Genomic DNA, 18,001 nt, shown 5'->3' with positions numbered 1-18,001 from the left:
GTGTTAGAGAGACAAATGGCACGGCCGCAGGGAGCAGGTATATTGGCAGATCTGACACCCGGCAAAGCTTTTGATCCAAACTGCAGCAAAGTCAGACCTACTAGTTCCACCCTGCTGTGTATGCACCTGCATTGGTTGTGGACTTCAAATCTAAGTCTAACAACATACTTGATCCCTTATCCTTTTTTTTTTTTCATTTCCTTTTTTTCCATTCAGGTCGGGGGCATTAGCAGAGGGCTGCCGAGAGGAAACCCCACAATGAGTCTGTCGGTGCTTATGGGGGTCTCTTCTGTATCCACACGGCTTTTTCCTGTTTCCTGTCTGGTCTGCTGGGGAATCGTTCAGGACTTCCTGTCAAATTAGAGCCTCTGCCACAAGACCACACTGCTTGTTGCACACTGACCTAATTCTGAAGCCCCAGCGGGACCTGCTCTACTGTTACCACAGCTTACCCTGCAAATTCTTTTCTGCGTATAACATGAAGGGTTGCTGTGTTTTCAGTTCAAACATTGTATTTGTGAATGGAAGCAACGTAGGTGCATTACCTCTCTGTTGTCTGCAACAATGATCAGCTCAACATACTTGGTTGTCTTCTGAGCATGCCTTTTATGCTGAAGTAAAAACAGAGATGCTGCATGTTAGAAATGTTTATGTGCTTTCTTACAGAGAGTCAGCATACAGATAAGATGACAGTATTAATCTTCTTATCTAACTCTTGGCTTGTAAGTGAATAAGAAAGTTTACCAAAAATTCTGAACATTATACAAAAAAATGCCAGGTCATACGGCCATATTCATGGCTGATGGTAAGTTTAATTTCCTGACTCAAAGGGAGTTTTTAATGCTTAGGAACAGAAGGATGCTGCACCTGCTCCATGCAAATCATTGCCCAAACCTGCACGGGCCCTCGACTTTGGGCTCTAAGCGCAGATAAAATGTGTCAAACCCATGACAACAACCTCTGGGAACTTATCCAAACGTGCCGTTGCCAGTTTGCTGATCTTTGGTGAAACGCACATTTATCTTTCATCAAGTGAATGTGAGACTTACCCTTCAGAAACATTTGACAATTAAATACAACAAAAAATCCAAGTACATCTTTGAACTGAGATATCCATTGGCTCTAATAACAAACTTTGCGATAAAAACCATAATACTAATCTCACCCTTGTATGGAAGGATTGAAAGGGACTTATGATGTGGTTTTCAGGGGCAACAGAGGACATGTTGAAGCCATGGCCGCAGGATCCTGGGGTCAGTGTTAGTTCTTCCACTCGGTAGATGAAGTGGGCACCGTTGTCCTGTCCAGATACTGGCTCTATGATAAATGTCTTGTTTTCAAGTGCGATGAAGCCTCTGCAGAGACAGCAGTGCAAGTCTGAAAACAAAGCCTTACAGCATAACCAATCTCTAACATACGGAATTTGAGGTGCGTTGCTTTCTACAATAGAATATGTTATATCTGATGTAGCACTTTTACTTCTACAGGCCCATTTTTACTGAAGTAAAACTATAAAAGATTTTTTTTTTTGCAATAGGGCCAAGTCACACAAAGCTTCTAAACACTAGCTTTGATAACATTAGAACTCACCATGGCTTCATTCACAAAAGCTCTTTCAAGTTCACAAATTAGTTCAGTATTCTTATATGAGCCTTTTTGTGTACTTTTTCATTGAAATGATCACATCTCTCAATCCAGCTGACTTTCAGTAATATTCATGAATTGTTTGTGACTTCAATGTTCTTTGTCATTAGCTGCAATTGCAATGATAAAATAGCAAACAATCTTCTTTGCTTGTTTAATAAAGCAGATGATGCCATTTGCTGATGCTCAAATCTCAAATCTTCCAATTGTGGTTGGTCATTAACAACAGCAAGAAGCCAATTACTGCCAAAACATGAGCAGATATTTACTGGCTGCCTCTGTGGACAAAGACAATGAGGTGTGACATTTTCTCCTATTCCTGTGAGTCACACACCAACTCATTGACAATGTGCTTAAGGGGCTTAAGAGTGATTGGCCGCTGTGCAGAGAGACTTAAGTAAATGTAAACATTGCAGTGGCAAATAGCCCTTAAAGGGCAGTGTTGAGATGATGCTTGAATACAAAATGATGGTTGTGTTTCTTACCTAAGGCCTGAGCAGGTGCTGAGGGTGACATCAGAGTTCGGATGAGTCTGCACTTCCCCATGGTAGTAGCAGTTATTCTACAAGAGATGCATTGATAATTAAAAAAAAAGAAGTATTTAAATAATGTAGATGAAAACATTTTAGACAAAGAAAGCTTCACCCACTGGATAATATATTTAAAATGTACTGTATTAAAAACAACAACAGTCTTTAACATTCTTTTCTCCTATCCTTGTCCATACGGACAGGGCATTTTTAGATAAATGCAACCTACACAGTTGAAGAGAGAAGCAGCAGAACTGACACAGATGGGAGTTGACAGTAAAGGGGTAATTGTTTTTCCTATATTATTCCACCAGAGTGGTCTAGTAGGTGGAAAACAGGACATTTAAGGCTCCTCAGACATAATGAAAACTCTGTTGTCTGAGCACAAGGAGAGCAGGGGAAGTGACTCTCCTTAAGAGGGAATACAGACCTCCATTTACTCTCTAGCAGCACACCAGCCGTCTTAAATCATCTGTCATTAGTCACTTCAGTGAACATTTCTCATCTCAAATATTGAGCTGCAGGAGGAAATATTTTGTGGTGAGATCTTTACGCATAAAACAGTCATTTCCAACGAGTTCTGTTTGGCAAGTACAGTACAAGTTACTGAGCCAGGTGGTGATGGAACTGAGATTCATTACATTAAGTTTAACAATAGAGCAGCTACAAAGGCTCTGTGCCTTGGTTATGCTTGACCTAGATTAGTTCACCTAAGTGAAATATTTAGTCATACGCTCATTTTTAGATTTCTTGAAGCTACAAATGGCAGATGTGGGATGCATCTCGGTTAACCCCACACGTCCAGGTTTCCTGTTGTATTTTTCCTTAAGTGGCTTTAAGGTTTTGAAAAATCTTTGACTCACAGCTTCGACTTAGGTTTTCTTTTTATAACTGTATACTTGCATGCTAGAGGACCTGCAGCACTAATTCTTTTGTCTTATCAGATAGCTCATCAGATGGCAGTTTATATACAGTACGCCTTTCCACTGATCCCTGATTAACACATGGCTGATTGCTAAGTTCAGTGACAGCAGGTGACACAGGAAAGTGTGCAGCTGTGTGAGACTTATCTAAGACAATACAGCACGTCTATTTGACAGCCTGATGCAATGATTGTAACATCTTTCCCCTCATGGGAAGATGAGAGAGAGTGAAAAAGAATGTTTGCATAATTTTGTGTGAAATAGATGTCAGTCATTTACGAATTACAAAAAATTCCTCCTCCAAACTGCAAGCAACTTTCCTCGTTCAATTAAACAATGATTCCAATCCAACTTAGCCACAAAAAAGCAAGGGACTGTAAACTGTGTAATAAAAGCAGAGAGACTGCTGTTTAAAGTCACAAATCACAGGTTTCTACGTGATACAGGAATGTTATTCTCACAAATGTCTGCATGCACTGTGACCTTCTTTCTTCCAAACTTGAACTAAAAATAGCTTCATCGTACTAATTCAAAATGAACATCAATCCTTTCTTCATTTTCAAGAGTAGCAGGCTGTCCGTGTTACACAGCGAGCATACACGGAATCGAAAGCAAACAGTACTCAGGGATAGATCAGCTGCTTAAAGGGGATTCTATAATAAAATCCTGATGGCAGTGTTGGCTCAAAAACAGCCAGCATAGAACATAGCTCATAATCAAGTTGGCCACAGGATAGATATCCTGTTGGACAACAGCCAGAGGCTTTCAAATAAACATCAGGTCACGTTGTAGTGGTAAAAAAACACAACACTTATCTATTTTCAATCGTAAACTAGATTTTTAACAAGTACATAAAATACAATGTAGATTATACGTAATCTGTAATACTGATCCTCTATGAGTAAAAAAACATCTGTCCTTGTGCACACTTGTTAAAGGGTCGGTTTTTACAGTGTGACTGGAGCACCACTGCACATCAAACTGGACCATAAGTGTCAAAAAGACTTGAGTGTCACCATACCGTGAAGTTGTGAGCACCGGTGACTGCACTTCCATCCTCCCGGTAATGTGTCTCAGTGTAATGGCTTGCGAAAAGACCCCTATGAAAAAAAGAGAGAAACAGACACATCAAACACACCAAGGTATTATTTTCATCACTGTGAATGTGAGATTGAAAAAAAGTTTACCCTTAGTTGACTTTTTCTGTATATTAAGTGTTGCTCTTCAGGATTTGAAGGTGGATTAAATGCTTAGCATTGGAGCTCTATGAGAGATTTGATTGTCTGTGATTTTCTTAGGTGATTTGTACATGTCCTTGAATCCCCTGGCATTCAGCCTTGACTGAGTAGAATCCCTGCTGAGGTAATTATTTTGTGCATGTGCTTTTCTTTGCTGTGGACATATTTTAAACTGTGTGTCCGTGTGTGTGTGTGTGTGTGTGTGTGTGTGTGTGTGTGTGTGTGTGTGTGTGTGTGTATGTTTGTTTTCATCCTAAGGCCATGAGCAGATGGACACAGTGAGCCCCACCCCAAGCACTGGCAACGGAGCAACAGAAACACCCATCTTTTGCAGCTGCAAAATCACACTGACATCAGGCAGGATGATCTAGCGATGTGTGTGTGAATGTGTGTGTGTGACAGAAAGAGAGATGGAGTACAAGCCGGTAAACAGTAGGTGGAAAAAACACAGGAAAAGGGAAATTTTTTCAACAACTCTGTACGTGACATGATTCCTGTTCAAAATATTAATATTAAAAAAAAACTCCCCACAACATGGACCAATGGTGAATAGATTGCAACAGAACAAACAGACAAAAAGTTTCAGAAAACAATCACTCATTGTCTGACATTTTTTCTGCAGAAAACATTGGATTCATACAGACAGGAGAGGATATGGAAAGGATTTGCAATCTGGAACACAGTGTTTGTCCAAATCACAGTGGAAATCATTCATATCCCACAGAGCTCTGCCATCCCACACAGCTTGCATGGACCGAAAAAAAAACAGAATTAGATGAGAGAGGATGAGGCCAATAATGTACTTTTTTCATGCTTCAGGACCATTTAATATCTTATCTGTATATTCAAAGTTCATTTTTTAAGACCTGGTTAAAAAGAGGATCAATCCTCCGTGGCCCGAGCCTGACCAAATTTAACTTCATTAAATACTTATTATTGCTTTAATGTGCCTTATCACACCATTAGCAAGCTTTAAAACAAATCTGATAAGCCAGCGGCCAGTAATCACTTTAAAGAGCCCGGTATGTCTCATTAAAAATGGATGACACATCAGATTGTTTGCTTAATGGAAAATCCCCAAATATGTGTCTTTATAATTAACTTGCAAAAGCAGTGTTTTTAAAGTGACACTGATAAACAGCCACTTCCCAATAACACAAAAGCAATGCTATAGTTTTGGTGAAAGCAGGGCAAATGTAAAATGTTCTAATACAGGATTTGTTTGCAGTTAAGATGGGATTTGTGTCATGCGATTGGTAATTCTAAGCAAATGCTCACGTGCAGTACTTTAGGGGCATGTTTGGGAAAGCCAGCTTAGGGCAGCGTGGCCCTTAGTTCTACAACACATACTGCACTAAACCTGCAGGTTTTACATGATGGAATCGGCCTGTAATCAACTCCTTGGCACGAGTTCACAGTTTATGAGGCCATGGATGTTTACTGTGTGTTTGGATAGAGTTTCCTTTGCCCTCACTGGTTACCTTTAAGCTCTGTGGTGTGGGACTGTGGATTTTACACAGCTGAAAACGGCCCTACCAATGATCAAATGCCCTTGGTTCTCCTGTTTGTACAGCTCTAATATTTCCTTCTTTGCCTTTTTATTGAAGAGAAATAAATCCGAGCTGCAGAATACAACCATTTAAAAACATGCATTAGTTTTACTTTCTCCTAAGCATATCTTCAAAAAAACAGACATGACATTTTCTTTGAGAGCAGACTGACAATGTCATCCTCACTGTACCTCAGATGCATCAGTCAAGATTTGCCAAAGAAAAAACAACAACAAAGGAGAAGAGTGAGGGTCCAGTTTCTCACTAAACACCAGACTACATGATTCTGTGATTAAACCTCCTTTCTTAGAACCACATACCCATCTCCATACCCATTTTTATCAAGAGGAACATGCAGCAAATCAAATGCAATTTAGATGGAAAGTGGTAGATGAGAAATGGGCCAAAAATTGCCTCAATTCTCACCCAGTGTGAATTACCCAAGTGCTGCTTGTTCACTATTTTGTAAGAGACAGGTGGTGCAATTTATGAATGGAATAGCAATTCAGAGCTTGTGATTAAAAATGTGTCTTTGCAGTCTCAAACTCAAACGGCAGTTGTTGAATAAGCTGTAGGCTGTGAGCTGACAGTGTGCATCTTTGCTACATTACTGCTTGCTATTATACAATTTTCTGACTTGAATTTTTTCTTTTTCAATCCAGTTGAAAAAGTGATTTCAAAACAGTATAAATCTCCTATAATTGCTGGAGTGATTCACCATTGAGCCAATGCTCCAAAGTGTGTGTTGTGATTCATTAGACACAGTCTAATTAACGATTCATTAAGAGTCTTCGAGGTTAATTGTGATGAATGAGGGGCTATTTAATAGCACCTCTGAGAAGCAGAAAACACTGTTATTTGTCTAAAAAATAATCTTCTGTCTCTTTTATTTAGTATCTTATAAAATGCTCTTAAGAATTAAATTTCCCTGAAAATTAATGTACAATACAGCATGCATAATTAATTGTTTCTAAAGATGGGCAGCTTTCCACACATTCCTTTGGAGCCTAGTATGTTTTCTGTGCACATAATTAAGAGTATGATTTACGGTTTAGAAAAGGCATTCAAGGAGATATTTGCAATATTTGTCGATCTTTCAACCTCCCATCCCTGCTGTCCCTTTCCATCTCTTGACATAAGTGGATTGCTGACATACAGTACATCCGACACAACAATCAATGAATGGTTGCTGAAGATATTACAATCACAATGCAGGGACCATACAGACAAGGACACAGCAGAAAAACTCATTACGGTGGACCAAAACAAAAAAACGTTTTTTTCTGATTCTACCGCATATGACTTTCTGTCATATCTGAAATAACAGCTGATAGAACTGTTGTTGTTGCTGGACCAAACAAAAGTTTTATTTGAAAAGAACAAAAGAACACCTGGTAGACACAGACTCGCTACAATGGCGTAATCGATGAAGCCAAAACTCGATGTGTCACGCGTTGTTCACATGAATCAGGATTTTTTAACACCATCCTTTTCCCTAGCATCCAGAGAGTACAATGTTCTATGCAAATTTAAAGTGCTGAGCCTCATTTACATACATGTGACTCCATGCCTCATGTAATAATTCACTATTACACAAAGCCCCTTGAGCATGAAACCATTTGAGAGAAATGTGACTCCTCTTGCAGTAACTCTGCTTCCTTTGAAGAGTGCTAACTTCAGTGATTTCTTTTAATCCCCCTCTCCCCCATGAGCCTAACCCTAAGCCTTCCTATAGCTGCTACTTATGGTACTGTATGCAGAACTTGAAAAAGAGCACGCTACTACAGAAGGAGAGATAGATGAAGTAGAGAGGAGGAACTAAAGAGGTGTGGTTGACAACTCTAATTCTATTTTCACATACTGCTGCGTTCCAAATTGATTTACATACAGCTCAATGTCTCTTCAGCTTAGGCTTGGCTGTAGTGGGTGCACTGGAGTATACAAAAGCCAGCAAAGCTAGAGAAAACCAGGGAGAGAAGGAGATGAGGGTGGGAGGAGTGGAGGGAGCAAAACAGAAAAATCCCCTGAACTGGAGAATTAGAGGAGTGCCTTCCTTCACTCTAATTCTCTAGCTTTGTAAAATATAACTCAAGTAGATTTGTGCCTCTCTTGGTAGAAACCACATCACAGTGCCTTGTAAAAAATACAGCCATTCATATCACTTTAACTATCAGTTTGCTAACAAGTACGTATATCTTTGTCCGTAATCTGCTGTCTCACTGTGTTAAACCATGCTAGCAGCTCTCTGAGACTTTAATTAGACAGAGCTGTGTGTTGACTTTAGTTGCTAACATCAGCATGCTAACATTCTCACAGTAACAATGTTAATATGCTAATGTTAAGTAACTTAAATAGCTACCATCTTATATGAATTTACTAATTAGTGCAAAGTACAGTTGAGGCTGATTGGAATGTCATTAGATTTGTAGGCAGTGTGGCACAATATTAAATGTCTGAGAAACACCAAAAAAAGACATTTGAAGAAATTTAACTGAACAAGCAAGTGGAAAAGTCTGGGGAGCACCGAAGAAGGATTCATCCTCTGGAAACGATTAAATGTCTGCATCAAGTTTTGTGCCAATCAAGATGTGGAGATATTTCTCTGAAAAACTGAAAAAAAGTTTTTTAAAAAGTGGGTTTGTAACATAACTACAGTGACTGATCAGATAGTTGTATTAAAGATATTTTTGAGTCATCCTTTATCCGTCATCTGGAAGAAAAACTTTTCCACATCAGATGCACAGGCCATGAAATGCAGTCTCCTGGGTGAAAGTACAGTGTTGATTGACCCATCCACCACCCCAACTTGCCTCCCTACTAAGAGTTTGGCATTCTTAATCCTGGAGCACTTGCTCTGAGCGTCTACCATAATATCACGCAGACGGGTTTACAGTTGAAAGCTCAGTGTGTTTAGTGCCAAACGCCAAGGGCCGAGATAAAACAACAGTATTTGACGCCTTGGGAATGAGAACTTTTAAATCATTCTGCTGTGAGCTCACAGAAGTCCAGATGATGACACGTTTCCCAAAATACCATCCTGATCATAGTGAAAAGAAAAGCAGAAAGAAAGCAGTCACTTCTGCCATGTTGTTTTTAGAGATTAAAGACCCAGAATGGCCCTGCAGATACAAATGTACCAATGACTCAATCTGTGAGTGTTCAGGCACACAATTTACAAGCTACAGTGATGAGTGTTATAACTTGTTTCCATTTTATAGTTGACATCGGGTTCATATCCAAATGAAAACCTGCCTTTTTACCATTCAATCAACAAGAGGGTACGCTCATTTAAACAACATTCTCAATCCCTCACCTCAGGCTTCACAGCCCTGCGTGTGATGTGGAGCCAGAGGCGAGTTAAGTCATCACATCAGTAAAACAAACTGCAGAGGGAGAAACAAGGCTTTCTGCACTAGAAAGAAGACATGAATGATGAATCATGGTATAGTGCTAGTTAGGGGAGGATGGCTCTCTCTCACACACTCTTTATTCATTCATTCATCTTCAACCACTTGTAAATAACAAAAATCCCAAGCATTCATGGGGAAACACAAATTCCTGATAATATATTCTAATGACATTGTCCTGTTTGAGCTACATCACTGACCATATGATCTGCTTCATGACTGCTTGACTTGTGCACTGTGAAGACTTTAGGCTCCATGAAAGATAATATATTGGTGTTGACAGAAAGTAATAAGAGGAAATGATAGTGAGTGACAGTGAGGTCATATGATTTTTCTCCTTGGGGGATAGGAAGCTTCCGATGGTCGGTGACAGTTGGGAAATAGACAGCATCCTTCTAACAGGAGGAGTACAGATGCTGAGCGACCGCAGGTACCGACATTGGATTGTACAATTCTATAGATAGCACTTGACAGTACACAGTGAGAAGTGACTTTATTATTGGGTAGGATACAGTACATGCCTTAAGATAAACATGGGCATCCATAGTGTGGCATTGTGCATCAATTGTCATTTTTCTAGCATAACTCCCAGATCACTCAGTCAGTTTCTTTGCTCTAGGTATGCCTTCTACCTCTGACATATCTTCTTCACATCTCCAAAATATTTTTTTCTTTTTTAGCACAGCGATGGTAACCTTATCTTTTATGTTTTCAGATATTTCTTCTTTTTTACCACCGTTGCTTTTTACTGGCACTTCTTTTTTATTTTCAAAGAGTCCTAAACAGTCTTAAGAACTGATAACAGAATACGGGTAAAAATGTAAGCTGCAGGTGCAAAACAAGGATTAAAAAAAATGCTGAAGTGTCAAGCCTCAAACTCATTTATACTTCTAACGAAAGCACATGTCTGATGGCTGTGAAACATTGCAATTTGTACTGAAACTAAATCACTGTTATTATTCTCTGTGAACTAAACGACAACCACCACAGCTAACAGCAGTGAGGTAGAGCAGAGCTGTTTCATAGCTGCTGGCCTACACGTCCGGAATATTTAACACCATAAAAGAATTCCCACACTAAACATATTTTCCCTCATAACTGTACAAAACGCATGATGTCATATTCCCCCTGCACCCTTTAAAGGGAATAGTTTGTCAAATCAGCGGCAGGGAAAATGTGCTCATCTACAATACAGTAAGAGTGAACCGTGCACATGAATCCAGGCCAACCATCTAACTTCTCTCTGGGTACGGTCAGCTTCTGTCATGCCATCTTGTGCAAAATTAGCCGCTGGCATTTGTACTGTATCCTCTCCACATATTTAACTACGGAGGCCGTAGTAATGGTAAGTGGTAATTAATGCTCCAAGCATTCAAGACTAAACAGAAAATGGTTATGAATGTGGAATGTGTGGTTCAAGGAGTGTATGAATTATTTATTACCCTAACAAAGCAACACAGAATGTTTCTGGGCACCGGATGGCACAGTCCTGGAGGCAACATCACCACCGCTAACAAGCAGTGAACCATAAACTCTTTATATGTCAGCTGTCAGAAAAATCCACTTTTGATAAGAGCACTAAATATGTGCTTGATCAAACTATTGTAATGATGAACACAGTTATAGTACAAGTCTAAGGAGATCTTGTACGGATTATTTTCAGTCACAAATCATTAAGGAAGAGTCTAAATCCAACCTCAACTGTCTTCTGGAAAGAGAATTTGATGTCTTTTCTGCATTTGGATACATTTACTCTGAGAGTTTCAAACGATTAACTTATATAAGAGATCACTAGCCAAACCCTGTTAACTGATCTATACGTAACTGAGTCCAAATTCACGTGTCTGAGAGGCTCTGACATACTTTACACATTCAGTGGACAGCTGCAGACTTCTATCGGTCGCACAGCCACAATGCTGTGTGCATTGTCGTGGACAGCCACTTTCCTGGAACCACTTACATGACTGATACAAATCTGCAGCCGTCTGCTGAGCGTAGTATGTTCGAGCCTTTCTTGTTAACTGTTAACTATTAATCATTAATGTCGCTAGTTGACTTACTTACCAGAGTCAACTTTAAACTTTGAGCTATAAGAAGCACTTATGCTGCAACTGCTTTAATAAACATGCCGTCGCTCCACTGACTGCACACATCCCAGAACATAAGCTCTCCAGTCCCACACAACACAAGGCATTCTTCCCCTCCTCTTAAAAAATGTCTCACGTCATTAAACCCAGTCTTTACACTTTCATGGATGCTGCGCTGATTCTCCAATAAGTTAATAGCATACAATCTGTCATTCTCCACCCCATTACCTTGCAAACATGGTGGAGATGGAAACTTTCACTTGGCACTGATGTATCATTTTAACTCAAGGATCAGGGTGAGCAATCTGTCGCTACTGCTGCTGCTGTTGCTGATGCTGATGCTGCTGCTGATGCTGATGCTGATGCTGACGCTGATGCTGATGCTGATGCTGAGGCGGTGTAACGTGAGTCCTCATGGCTGCTAGGTATCGAGTGGGAGATGTCAATTATCGGACTGACTACAGGTGGTAAAATAACAAAGCGCTTTGATTTTTTTAAAAATTAATCAGTAGCCTGATTTGGGGTTTCTAGCTTTAAGGCACTTGACATTTCTCTGATAACTATGTCCAATGTGAGCAATCAAAAATGATATATCTATTATTTATTTCTAGGACAGAGCCTCATTGCTTAAAAGAAGTCGGACAATGAAAAAAAAAACGCCAGCTGTCCAACAATCAAACGAAAGAAAATGAAGAAAAAACAAAGATGAACTGGATTATTAAAACTCAAACTGTCTATTGTACACAACCATCAAAGCTTAAAGACTGAATTCTGATTAAATTTTAGCCTATTGTACATTTCCATGTACAGTTTTACTTCTAATAGAATGGTTTAGTGGCTTGGGTACAGCTGATCATTCACCTGATTCATCCTTAAGTCAAAAAAATCATCCTTAAGACGACTATATTTTTACTAGTTTAACCATGTTAAACACATTCTTATTATAAATATAACCCGTAAATGTTGTAGAATTCCTGTTTCTGTTCCAAAATAACATATTATCACTCTCAGTATACATTCACAGTATTTGCTTCTCTGCATGCTTGTGTGCTGAACGTTAACACCTCAGCCCTTCTGAACTGATGGATGTAAGCCGTCAGTTCACTGATAAAGCTGTATGTCACATTGTTCTCAAACCATACATTGCTGTACGTGACATGGCAGTTCTGAAAGGCTGCTGTGCTTACAGTATATACATGCATGGGGAAATGTCTTTATTATGTTTAGTTGAAGCATCATGCAATTTTATCTGAATGGATCTGGAAGATGATAAAACCAATCTAAAATGCTGCAGACCTGTGGCTTTAGCTCAGGAGCAGCAGCATCAGCAGCAATCTCAATAATCCCTATAATCGGTATATTATATCACCTGTATGGGCTGATAGCATGGTGAGCAATATTGCTGGCATTAACCATATCAGATAAACACCACTGAGAGTGTAAAACAGCTGCCAAGCTGTGCTGTCGCGGGCAGAAGAGTCCTTATTTCTCATGGGTCCGCTACAAATGACCCATTCTCTGTGCTGTGCTGAGACATAATGCAGAGGAGAATGTGAATCACACACAAAGCAATTTCTACTTTGAAAAGGATTTTTCATTAGAGCTTTTATATCAAGCTTTTATGGCGAGGTTGTTTGTTAAAAGTGATCTTGATACACTCGGCTGATTCCCTGGCCATGGCACTGTAATTTGAAGACAAATTGTATACTAATGGCTGTATCCTGTCATAGACAAATGCATGGAAGTGCATTATAATGTTTAGTTCACACATGTATTTTATTATCTTGAAAAATCTATTTTTGCACAGCGAGGTAATGTAATAACTCATGTACCACACTCCGGGTTATTTTACAGCAGTGTTTCCTGGTGGTGCAGATAAATGATGCTGAAGATCAATATGGATATTATGCACCATCAACATCTGTAACCCCACTCCATCATATCAAAAACTCCAATGCATATAATAGATTTTCTGGTCACCAAGGCAATAGTTCACTTCACTGACACCATGTTAATATCACAGAGTCCAATTTAAAATAAAAAAGCTGCAGCCTTTTTAACAGTTTCTGAACAAAGATGTAATTGCATCACACATGTGATCTCATTTGGAGGCTCCTACTCTCTGTGAAATGCTCAGAAAGAAGCCAGTTTGCGCTCAGAGGATCCTGATTGTTCTGCCAGCTAGCACCTTTAACAGGTGATCCACTCTCTGTACAGTATATGAAAGGTTAAAATCAGTTAAAGTGGGTGATGTTCCACTAATGAATGAGAAATGAATGTATACAGAGAGAGAGAGAGAGAGAGAGAGCGAGAGAGAGACAAACACACACATAGACACACACACAGGCACACACGCGCACACACACACACACACACACACACACACACACACACACACACACACACACACACACACACACACACACACACACACACACACACACACACACACACACACACACACACACACACACACACACACACACACACACACACACACACCTATATTGGTTAAGTGCTGTGACAACACCCTCAACATCCTCTCTACTGCTGCAGGCCCCTTATAATATGTCTGTAGCAAATAGATGATGCCATATGCTGATGTACTGCATTAGTGCATTAATGTATTTGACTGGTTCACTTGCTTATGCAAAATTATGACAATAACTGGAACGCATCAATCATTCTGGCTAATTATTCCTACAAAAACTAAATACATATGTGAATAATGTCATGCAGACACTTTATTGCAGGCCAGAAGTATAGTATGCAAGGATTTTATGGTTGGATCAACTTAAACTACCCTTTGGTCAAAAAAACTGGCCTAACACGTATCTTCCCCAGAGAGCTCTGGGTCTGGAAAATCAATCCCACTTTTAGGGGACGAGGGAGGCAAAGAGACCTATGATAGGGAGAGACTTAAAAGGGGAAAAAACTAACTATGAGAGACTTTGAGCTAGCTTGGCTCAGATGCTTGGCTTTGATCCCACTGGTCAAAAAACTACCACTCTAATCTTTTCCCTGAGCAACGCCTAAGACCTCTCTCTCTCTCTCTCTCTCTCTCTCTCTCTCTCTCTCTCTCTCTCTCTCTCCCTCTCTCTCTCTCTCTCTCTCTCTTATTGTCCTTCAAGACTGGGCAACTTCCCCAAGGGTGCTCTGCATTATCCACAAACTCTTTAGCCAACTAATTAAAGATGGCAGGAGGCAAAATGAGATTAGTATGTGCTCTAGGCTTAACAAAAACTACAACTACAATGTCATCAGGGGAAAAAGAGGTGAAATTCACAACCGGATCAATACTCGGACAGACAGGATGTGTGAAAACTCCTGCTATAGAGTGCCTCAGAACTCTTTTAGAATAGCTGCCACTGCACACATGCATGTCAAAGCAATGTCAAAGTATTTTGTTACTCAACCTGACATTGACAAAAAGCCAGAAGCAGGTACAGGAGAGTGGAAATATACTGTTCTGGTTACAAAGCAATCAAGAATGTGTGCATGTATTGCATATACTGTATTTGGTTGGCCAATGCAGTGTGACATTGTGTTTTTCCTTTGTTGCAAGAGACTTCTGCATTGTCACAACAGAAACCAACTCCAGGTAGTTACTGATTGCAGCCAAAAACTAAACAAGCACATAAACCCTTTTTATTACACTTATATGGATCAAACAAACAAGATGGAACAGGTTAATTATTGAACTTTGGAGCTGGTAGGCAGATTTTGTTATCTATAGAGCCAGGCTAGCTGTTTCCCTTTGTTTCCAGCTTTTATGCTTAGCTAAGCTAACCGGCTGTGAGTGATATCAATCCTATCTAACTTTCTGCCAGAAAGGATATTTCCCAAAATGTCCAAAGTTTCCTACTAACGTTTTGACAGCTCACCAGGGGACCTGGAGCACTCTTCTAAATCTAAAATTGAAAGAATCCATTGGTACCAACTATTACAGGCTAGCTTGTTGGGAAAGTGGCTCAATAATGCTTCAAATATGGGATACATGTTGAAAAAGTGGCATGGCCATTTTCAAAGGGGTCCCTTGCCCTCTGACCTCAATATATCTAAATGGAAATGGGTTCTATGGGTACCCACAAGTCTTCCATTTACAGACATGCACACTTTATGAAAATCCCAGACAGTTTGCGGCAAAAAAAGTTGCAGTTTTTCTCATGCGGTACAAATGTGTTTTATTCTAAAATGGTGTTTTTGAACATTTCTACAAACTTGGGTCCCACAGTCCTGGAAATATCTGGAATGTTGAGACTCTTGCAGATTCAATAAGCCCAATTGTATTCATGTAAGATGATGTTAGTCCCAATAGAAGCCATTCCATCGTAGTGAGACCATTTTTTGAAACTTGAGCTTACTGTATAAAATTAGCCGTTGTGACCTATAATAATCACAGCCTCATGAAACTTTACAACCACAAACTAGAGACCAGAGGGCATTCAGAGGATGGATGGCATTTCCAGGTATTCTGACATTATGGGGGTTTGTGAGTAGTCTCCAGAAAACAAGTGCTTACAATCCAATACTAACTCCCAGCAGGGATTTCTATGGTTTTCCTGATGTTCAGGATGTGTTATTTTGGAGTGATTTTTGACCAAATTTATCAATTCCCTAGTGGTAAAAAAAAATGTGTTAAAGTTAGAACTAAATCTGTGTAACAACCGTGCAGCAAAACAGCTGAAAGAAGCCCCTTGCTCGTAGGTGACCGACGCTGTTAACCTTGTAATAATGTCTGAATTGACTGCGACAGGCAGAACAAAACACCTTGGCATCCAAAGTAGTATAAGTCACACAGAGATTTGGCCAGGTACACATGTGTTGGCAGCCTGAGGTCCAGCATTCCCAACCGGTGGCTTTGACGGTGTCAGGTTTGCATGGTGACAGAAGCTCTGCTCAGTAATAACTCAAGCATGCATGTGGAGCATGTGGGAGGAAGGTTTAGGGAGAGAAAGCAAGAGATAATAGGTGTAGAAAGAAAACCTGGATGTAGACGGAGAGAAAATGAGACATGTAGGGTCAAAGGAAGTGGGAGCGATGGAAAATTTGGTGCAAGAGTCAGTAGAAGAAGAAGACATAGATTGCAAAGTGTTGCTTTTGTATGCTGCTCAACATCCAGCATCCATCTATTTCCTGGCCTCATGTAGGTCCTTAAGTCAGCACGGCTTTCTATAGACTGCATGGAAAGCCATAATTATTGACTCGTTATACACATAAAGTTCCTTTTACAACATCGATTATGCATCATAGTTGACACCCATACACGCCAGCAGCCAATTCTTTTCCACATTAAAAGCTCAGCTGAAAGAAAGAGTCACATACAGTTCAACTCATCTCATATTCTTGACAGATACAATTTAAGTGCAAAGGAAACCTGGGATCTCTCTTTGTTTGGTCTGAGAGTCTCCTTGTTGAATGCACTGGGTGATATTATACCTCCTCGGTGGTACCACACAGGAAAAGTGGCTTTATCAGCTGTACTATAGAAACCGAGTGCATCTTCTTCCCCATACAAAACACACGAGGGATGTTGCTATGGGAATTTTCTTTGTCAAAAACATAATGATGTTGTTTAGATATAGCCATGTGTTTCAAAAGGGGCTTTTTCCTCTTTTCTTTCCTGCCACAAAAGAATGAAAGGAAATGTTCTCATTGGGAAATGCATGGTCTTGTGTCGAGAGCTAGTAAGACTGTGAACACATCCAGCTCACTGTGGAGCTGAAAATATAATCATTTTAATGAAAACAGCATATTTGGAATGTGATGGAAATAAACTGCATTCAGCAATGTAAGCACAGGTAACAGAATATTCAATGTTAAGAGAAGTAGAAGTTGCTTTGTTATTTATTTTTTCAAAAGCTGAACTTGCATTTCAACATTATTGTATTCCCTAAAGAATAGTACTGATGAAAATGTATCCATAGAGAGCTGTAAATTGAGACTAAAGCAGGCATCAAATGTCTGTGCAGATCCATAATCTTGCTTTCCTTTAGTTGATCAGATCTCTGGTTCTGAATTTATGTTGTTTCATAGTTTTTGCAGGACATGTAACAATTGTGTACTTTGGCTTCCTTTGTTAAAGCGAGGCGATATTACTCAATACAGCCTTGGTCTAATATGACCAGAAGCTTATGGTGGTAATTATTTCTTTCTGAATTTATGAATGTTTTCTACTTGTAAAACTTAAGAATGTCATAGCATTTATCTCAGACTCTTAATTACCACTTGTGGCCACTGAAAGCTACATGGATACTTCAAATAAAAATATCAGCATTATCATCAAACAATTTCAAACAAGAGCCTTAGAAACCAGGAACTATGATATTTAATGTTGAAAACTTGACTAAGTGAGCGAAGCTGTACATCTTAAATACTTCTTTATCTCTCTCACACACACACACACACACACACACACACACACACACACACACACACACACACACACACACACACACACACACACACACACACACACACACACACACACACACCAGACAGTGCTATTGAAGTCTTTAATCAAGACTAATGTTGAATGTCCCATACGGCCACCATTAATCATTTGAAGCTGGCCAACTGTGCCATTGATCAATGCTATACATCAAAGCAGCCACTGCTGGCA

The 18,001-nt window shown here is 39.7% G+C and overlaps 1 protein-coding gene across 1 annotated transcript in view; it reads right to left on the bottom strand.

Moving 5' to 3' along the window:
* Nucleotides 1-18,001, bottom strand: part of adam12b (ADAM metallopeptidase domain 12b) — a gene marked incomplete at its 5' end in the record, with an annotated part of 85,165 nt that overhangs the window by 37,735 nt on the left and 29,429 nt on the right. The window contains 4 exons of the mRNA XM_083922372.1: nt 546-611; nt 1,166-1,355; nt 2,130-2,206; nt 4,119-4,197. Of these exons, the coding sequence (XP_083778498.1) occupies nt 546-611; nt 1,166-1,355; nt 2,130-2,206; nt 4,119-4,197 (412 nt within the window). The remainder of the gene's footprint in view (nt 1-545; nt 612-1,165; nt 1,356-2,129; nt 2,207-4,118; nt 4,198-18,001) is intronic.

Source organism: Echiichthys vipera, assembly GCF_963691815.1.
Source record: "Echiichthys vipera genome assembly, chromosome: 11".
Taxonomy (NCBI): Eukaryota; Metazoa; Chordata; class Actinopteri; order Perciformes; family Trachinidae; genus Echiichthys; species Echiichthys vipera.
Note: the sequence above shows the minus strand (reverse complement) of the source record. Positions and strands in the feature narration are given on the sequence as shown.